Raw genomic sequence first — 8382 nt, 5'->3', positions numbered from 1 at the left:
TAAGAATTTAAAACAATGTTTAAGTTTAGGTCTAAAGTTAACTAAAATTCATAGAATATTGAAATTCAAACAATCTCCATGGCTAAAGCCATATATTGATAAAAACACACAGTGTAGACAAAATGCCAAGAATGATTTTGAAAAAAATTTATTTAAACTCATGAATAACAGTGTATTTGGTAAGACTATGGAAAATGTAAGAAAACATAAAGATGTGCATTTAATTACTAAATGGGAGGGAAGGTATGGTGCTAAAGCTTTAATTTCTAAACCTAATTTTCATAGTCTTACTATTTTTGGTGAAGACATAGTTATAATTGAACTAACAAAAGCTAAAGTCTATTTTAATAAGCCAATCCATGTTGGATTTTCTATATTAGATTTATCGAAAATATTTATTTATGACTTTCACTATAATTATGTTAAAAACAATTATCGATATACCTCCAAATTAATGTATACAGACACTGATAGCTTAATCTACCATTTTACTGTACCAGACATTTATGAAGACATTAAGCGTGATCTATCAAAGTTCGATACCTCTGACTACCCTGTTGATAATATTTATCAAATGCCGTTGGTTAATAAAAAAGTTCTGGGGCTTATGAAGGATGAAAATAATGGAAAAATTATGTCCGAATTTGTGGGTCTCAGAGCTAAACTGTATGCTTTCGAAATATTTAATCCTGCTGAAGAAAAAGATAAAATTAAAAAAGCAGCAAAAGGCGTCAAAGGTTCAACTTTGAAAACCATTACATTCAATGATTTCAAAGAATGTCTGAATAACCACGTTAATTTATTACATGAGCAATATTTAATTAAAAATAAAAATCATGAAGTATGTACTGCAATTCAGAAAAAATTAACTTTAAGCTGGGGAGACGATAAACGTCAGTTATTAAAAAATAGTACTGACACTTTACCATGGGGATTTAATGTATCTGTTAATGAATTAATAAAGATAGAAAATCCTCAAGATAAAATTAAGATAATAAAATTTAAAAAAAGAAAATTAATGTAAATAATTGTAAATCTAATTCAAGGTTTATTAATAAAGTATAAAAATTGATGTTTTAAAATTTTTTTATTTTAATTCAATGTATTAGACCTTCCATCTATAATTTATTTACATATCAGTTTCATCAATCCAGCTATTGTGTTTACTTTCAAAGCCCAACCATTTCACATACAATTTATTTCCACGTTTTTTTAACACTTTCTCAACGAGGAAAATATCTGAGTACTTGGCTTTGCTGAGTTCTTCGTTGTAAAATCCACCTTTAATTGGTATACCAATCCAGTCTTCCAGCTCATACGTAACCGGATCCGTGTTTCGCACTTTTGTAACTGTGAATAGTTCAGTTGTCCAGTTTGGTGTATAACCTTTCTCAAATACATGCTTGTACTTGCTTATGCGGACTACATCTCCAACTTTAAATCTATTTTTTTTCCTCTTTGATGATTGAGATTTCATTGGTATATAAATATTTTCCAGCAATGACCATTCCTGAGTCTTAGTTACATCAATAGGTTTCATTTTTATTGTGCGATGTTTAGTATTATTGTAAGTATTTACCAACTCAGCAAGCATATCAATCCATTTGTAACTTCCACGAGCTGAGAATTCTCGCCACATTTTAGTTTTTAAGGTTCGATTGAATCTCTCAACTATACTCGCTTTCATGTTTGAATATGTTGAATATAAATTGATGTCGTGACGTTTCATGAGCTTTTTAAATTCTGTATTGTAAAACTCTTTACCCTGATCAACATGTAAATTTTTGGGAACTCTTCCCTGCTCAAGCACAGACTTCATAGCACTGGTGACTTCAACACCTGTCTTCCTTTTGATTGGAACTGTCCACGCAAACTTTGAAAATGTATCTATAATTGTTAGTAAATACTTATATCCTTTATTCACACTCGCATATGGGATCATCTCCACTAAGTCAGCTTGCCAAGTTTCATCAATTCCACGAATATCAAAATGACGATGTGGATAATTTCTTCGAGCTGGCTTATGAAGTTCATGTGCTATTACTGATTTTTACTCCTCCATTGATTATAGCTTCCAGTTTCTTTATTCGTTGAGTATTCTCAGTAATTAATTCTTTTTTATGTTTCTGTCGTTTTATTATCACTTTTAATTCTTCATTTTCTTTTTTTAATAAATTAAATGAAGTCTCTAACATTACCACTTGGGAGTGCAAATGTGAAATGACTTCTGATTGTTCTGTCATGAAACTGTTATACATTACAGACAGTTCTTTTTTTACAAATTGTACAGTTGCTGCATCATTAACACTTATAGGATTATCAACATTACACAGTCTCCTACTCTCTATATCATATTGTCCATCAGTAGTTATTTTGAAACCTTGTCCACGTGGTCCTGGTGGTCCGCTGACTCCAACACCATTTTTCAACGATCGTCCAAATATATCAATGCTCATTGTTCTGTTTACTTTGAATGTTAACCGGTGAATGAAAAAATATTTTATAAACTGTTGCTAATGTATAACTCCAGCCTCCCTCAACTCTTCAATAATTGAAATAATTTCATTGGTGTGGCTTGAATTACCAGCAGCTTGAGATGCCATAAGCAAATGTAATCTGTCAACCAATTCATTTGGATCATCCCAGTAAACATAATCCATGTGTGCCTTTCGTTTTTTTGCTATCATAAATTTTGGTAATCCTTCACCAGTATATTTAGCAAGATAATCAGCAATATATTTCTCATACTTTTGAGAATAATCTCGATAAATACCATTATCTGGTTTATAATTTTTTTTGTGCATATTTGTAAACTCCATAATTTCAAAATATTTTTTTAAATCATCTTGAGTGATCAGTGAATCTTGTGGTGATTTTTGGAATACTAACTCCAATAAACCTTCAGTTGTTGGATAGGTTTTATCCTTTATATGAATAGTATTACCAATAAATTTTACAGCTGAATCACCTATATATAATTCATGGTTTTTTTTACGCACACCATATCTTAAATCAATCGTACGATGCTTTTTATTTAAGTTATTCAAGTATTTGGTCAATAAATTCGGTTTAGTTGGAGTACTTGTATTTACAGGAGATATTTGCATTTCATCAATTTTACTGTTAGCTGTGTCATCATCTGTTATTAAACTATCATACTTAGTTATTTCATCATTTTGTGTTTTTTCAACCAATGCAAGTTTATTTTCTTCTTTGATTTTATTTTCAGTTTCTTCTTGCTTAAATTTTTTCTTTGATGATTCAATTAGGCTTTGCAGTGGTGTTACTACGGGCTTAAATAGTTCATCCAGATTTTTTTCGGCGGTATCTTTTCCCATTTTCAACAATTTATGCTTTTGTCTAATAGCATCACTAACCTGAGATATTTGACGTAAAATATCTTTTCGCTCTGTAATTTCTTCAGGTTTCATGTTGGTGCAGTGATACTTACAGCATTTATGACTATAATTAATTGGATGTTGGTCAATTTATACTGATAAAACAGTCAAAACCTTTTCTATATCTTCCACTATTCAACTCACTGTCTTTATCAATGACTACAAAGCCATACTTCCCATCATTCCAGCAAACTGAACACAAATCTTTAAATAAATTGTATGACATATCTGTATTTACATGATCATCGTATACATGCTTTAAATTCATTTCATCTTGACGAAATAATGCCAGAAAATTAACATTGTCTCGAATTAAATGTTTTGGTATACGTGTATGAGTTTGGCAAAGATTAAAACTGTCTACACCTTTGTGTCGACCCATGCAGAAGTAATCTCTGATGTGATCTTGGTTTTCACATGCAACATCATCAAATATCATCAATGAGTTAGGCTTTACATCATCAGGTGTCACTACCGCTTCATGTTCATCGAATGTATAAAATCCAATATCTTTAATAGGTTTTAACAAAGATGCCAGAAATTTGTATTTCGGTTGGTTCAGAGACTTTGAATAAAGATAGATATTGTCAAATCTCAAACCGTTTGGATGTATAATGAGAGACAACAGAGCGTTTGTTTTTCCACAATTTGATGGTCCGCAAAACACTGCGCGTACACTATTTGGTAATAAAGAACCGTGTCTTTTAATTTTTTTTGTTCCTGTACCAAGAACAATTTGATCAAAATTGATCACAGGCAACTTATTTTTCTGTTTTTTGAAGTTCATGTCTCAAAGCTGCAGCATCGACTTCACTAATCAGGTATAAATACCAGCTTTTATAAAATTGTTGGACCAGTTGTGATGGTATCGTTATGAAGAGTAAATGTGGTAAGGGCTTCATAAATAATCTTATCAACAAGTTACCAGTTGAACTTCATATCCCAGGTTATCAGTATTGTGGACCTGGTACAAAGCTAGCGAAACGATTAGTTCGTGGAGATCCTGGAATTAATCCTTTAGACGCTGCGTGTAAAGAGCACGATATTGCCTACTCTACCAATCGAGATAATTTAGAAGTTCGCCACGAGGCTGATAAAGTATTAGCCGAAAAAGCCTGACAAAGATTTAAAGCAGCAGACTCTGGTATTGGAGAAAAAGCTGCTGCATGGACTGTTAATAAAATAATTAATGTCAAGAGACGATTTGGAATGGGGCTGAAAAAATCCAATAAAAGAAGAAAAGTTGGTAAAAAAAGTAGCAAAAAAAGAAAAATGAGCAAGAAACCTCAAGTAGCGCTAACAAAAGTTATAACAGCGGCTAAAAAGTCTATGAAAGCAGGTGGAGATCCTATAAAATCAGCGCTCAAAGGAGCTCGTGAAGCGGTGAAAAAATCTGGCGGTAAGAAAAATGTCAAAGTGCCTCGTATTTTACCAATCCCATCAAAAATAGGAGGAGTACTTCCATTTTTGATTCCAATTTTTGCGGGGCTCTCTGCTATTGGGTCTCTCGCCGGTGGAGCAGCAGGAATTGCAAAAAGTGTAAATGATGCAAATGCTGCTAAAAAACAATTGGAAGAAGCCACACGTCATAACATGAAGATAGAAGAGATAGTCATGGGTAAAGGTTTATATTTAAGACCATACAGACGTGGTATGGGATTATATTTAAGACCGTCTCCTGCAGGCAAAGGATGCAAGAAGATGACAAAAAACACGTAGAGCTACCACATCGAGCATTAACAAATGTCGATATACTGAAATATGTTAAGGTTTTGAAAATTCCAAATTTCCGTGGAGTTTTTATGAGAAATGACTTACCAAAATCTGGACCTAGAAGCAATGAATCAGCAATTATCAATCTAGATGATAAAGATGGACCAGGTACTCATTGGGTGGCATACAAAAAAATTGGTAATAATGTAATTTATTTTGACAGTTTTGGTAATTTACAGCCACCCCAAGACCTTATGGATTATCTCGATGTTGGTAGCGTAAAATATAATCATGAAAGATATCAAAATTTTGACTCAATTATATGTGGACATTTATGTCTTAAATTTTTAGCTGGACAATATAAATTAAAGTGACTCACTGTTCAACTCATCAGACATGGCTGAGTCATTTACGTTAACACTGACTGGATCATCCTCAGTACTGGAAGCTAACTATTTCCCACCGATTGAATTATCACCAGCTAAAAATTATGTGTTGGGGTTTGTAGAGTTACTGACATTTAATTCGATACCTAATATAGATGTTGGTGCTAATAAATTTTATGTGTCTTATTCAGAGGACAACGTTGTCAATAATAAAAATAATATTACTAGTGAAAAAGTAAATAGTAAAAAAACAAAAAAGTCGAAAAGAAATGTTGCAATAATTACAAAAAATGATGATAGTATAAATGCTGTTCTAAATAATGAAGTGACATTTCCAACAAATAGTTCTGAAGAATTCATGGAAATCACAAAGAGTGATGAGAATACAATCTCTGTTAATAATAAAGTTCTAACTATACCAACAGGTAGTTATGAAATTACAGATATTGAAAGTTACATATGAAAATCATTACCGAAAATCAGTATCAATATTAAAGCCAATAACAATGAATTGAAAAGTGAGATTAAATGTGATCAGTTTATTGACTTTAGACCTCAAGATTCTATTGGTCAACTATTGGGTTTCACAAACCGTTTCCTTGAACCTCACAAAACTCATTCATCAGATCTGCCTGTAACCATATTGAAACTCAACGCTCTAAGAATTGAATGTAATATCACGTCAGGTGCATATATAAATGAATACAAAGTTCACACAATTCATGAATTTTTTCCAGGTGTTCCACCAGGATTTAAGATTGTTGAAGTACCAACACACGTCATTTACCTTCCAGTCGTCGCAAACGCTATACACAATGTGAGACTTCGAATAGTTGATCAGGACGGAAAATTAGTGAACTTTAGAGGTGAAATTATTACTATCAGATTACATGTGAAAACTACTTAATAATGGGTATAGTTTTTGATACAAAAATTGGTTCTGGTTATAAAAACAAACCAACATGGGTGAAAAATATCAGTCGACGAGTACCTCACAGAGTATTAACACGTCAGAACGCAGAATTCCTCAAGAATCTCGGATTAAAATTACGTGGAAAATAAATAAACTTTTGTTGTCTTGAGTGTATAATACCTCGACGAAAGTAAATTATTCGTGAGTAATGTCGAAAAATCCAGTTTGTGACAGTTTAAAAAAATATTTGGAAAGTGAACAACATAAATACAGTAGAGACTTTTGTAAGGATAGTTGCAACGAAAAATCTGAAAAAATTAAGGGATCTTCAAAATACAACGGTCCAGAAAAAGGTGACAAATACGGTACAATAGGAGACAGGCGCTCGAGACGATAATGGCAGATATCTTAAATATTCAACAACCAATAATTTTTGATGAGTCAATTGCTCATTATGAGTCACATACCCATCAGCCGTATGCTTCATCAACACTGAATAATAATGATGAAGTTCGTATTACCATTCAAAATCAGAATTTGTACATACTTCCGAGCAAAAGTACACTACATGTTCTTGGTAAATTTACAAAAGACGACAACACCGCTGTTGCTGCTACTACGAAGCTTGTCAACATGAGCATTGGTCACATGATTAAAGAATTCCGTTTATTGATGAATGGTGTTGAAATTGATCGAAATACCAATGTTGGTATCACCAGTACGATGAAAGGATATTTGTCTTTCAGCCCAAATCAATTAAGCAGTTTAGAAAATGCCGGCTGGTATACAAATGATGGAACTGAAGTCACCAATGAAGAAGGATACTTTGATTTATCCATTCCACTGAATATATTGTGTGGCTTCGCAGAAGATTATTTAAAAATTCTAATGAATGTTCAGCTTGAAATCATTCTTACAATAGCTAATACTGATATAAATGCTTATATACAAATGAACGCAGCAGCAGAAAATGTAAAAGTTACTCTTCAAAAAATTGAATGGATTATGCCATACATAACACCATCAGACAAAGAAAAAATCCAAACATTGAATTATATTACTGGCGATCCAGCTATTCCAATAAGTTTCAGAACTTGGGAATTATATGAATATCCATTGTTACCCGCAACTTCAAATCAAATTTGGGCTGTCAAAACCTCAACACAGCTAGAGAAGCCGCGTTGTGTGATTCTTGGATTCCAAACAGCAAGAAAGAATGATTCTAAAAAGAATTCCAGTCAATTTGATCATTGCCAGATTCGAAACATCAAGCTATTTTTGAATTCTCAAAGCTATCCTTATGGGGACTTGAATCTAAATATAAATAACAACCAGTATGCTTTATTATATGATATGTACTCGAACTTCCAAACGTCATACTACAATAAAGAAGCAGAACCGATATTGACTAAGAAAAAATTCTTACAAGAAGCACCACTTTGTGTCATCGACTGCTCCAAACAAAACGAGGCTATAAAATCTGGACCAGTAGATATTAGATTGGAATTCGAATCATTAGCTCCATTTCCAGCCAATACAACTGCGTATTGTCTAATTATTCACGATCGTATTATTGAATATAAGCCTATAAGCAACACTGTGCGAAAATTAATGTAAAACAAAACAATGACTGTTAGATTTAATTTGACACCGACTGTGCATTACATGCATGTTTGGGCTTCAGCATATCAACTTGCAAGACAAGGAAAATGGGAAAGAGCAGCTAGAGATAGAGAGAGATTCAGAGAAAGAATTAAACGTACAAGTAAAGTTATAGATCCTGTACTTAGAAAAAAATTATTTCAGCTGAAAATTGAACAATTAAGTAAAATTATAGAACCTGTATTAACTAAAAAACATTTTTCAATAAAAAATAAATAATTTTTTTTAAAATAATGTTTAAATTATTCATAATTCTTAAGATATTCCATAAAAAATTATCAAATAATTATATGATTAAGAAAAAACATAA

General features: G+C 32.2%; 2 protein-coding genes across 2 annotated transcripts; one reads left to right on the top strand and one right to left on the bottom strand.

Moving 5' to 3' along the window:
* Positions 1 to 1129: 1129 nt before the first annotated feature.
* On the bottom strand, positions 1130 to 2456 carry LOC123264004. The gene is made up of 2 exons (XM_044727051.1): positions 2199 to 2456; positions 1130 to 1873 (listed from the first exon to the last, which is right to left on the bottom strand). Exons 1-2 carry the CDS (start codon positions 2454 to 2456, stop codon positions 1130 to 1132), a joined length of 1002 nt encoding a protein of 333 aa, XP_044582986.1.
* Positions 2457 to 6806: 4350 nt separating this feature from the next.
* On the top strand, positions 6807 to 8027 carry LOC123264003. Its single transcript, XM_044727050.1, has one exon. The coding sequence runs from the start codon at positions 6807 to 6809 to the stop codon at positions 8025 to 8027; it is 1221 nt and encodes a 406-aa protein (XP_044582985.1).
* Positions 8028 to 8382: the final 355 nt, after the last annotated feature.

Source organism: Cotesia glomerata, linkage group LG4 (genome assembly GCF_020080835.1).
Source record: "Cotesia glomerata isolate CgM1 linkage group LG4, MPM_Cglom_v2.3, whole genome shotgun sequence".
Lineage (NCBI taxonomy): Eukaryota > Metazoa > Arthropoda > Insecta > Hymenoptera > Braconidae > Cotesia > Cotesia glomerata.
Note: the sequence above shows the minus strand (reverse complement) of the source record. Positions and strands in the feature narration are given on the sequence as shown.

Coding starts and splice junctions, on each gene's coding strand:
- LOC123264004 (XM_044727051.1), bottom strand. CDS start 2,456: ATGAGCATTGATATATTTGGACGATCGTTGAAAAATGGTGTTGGAGTC. Junction 1,874..2,198: donor CACATTTGCACTCCCAAGTG/GTAATGTTAGAG, acceptor ACATTTTCAAAG/TTTGCGTGGACAGTTCCAAT.
- LOC123264003 (XM_044727050.1), top strand. CDS start 6,807: ATGGCAGATATCTTAAATATTCAACAACCAATAATTTTTGATGAGTCA.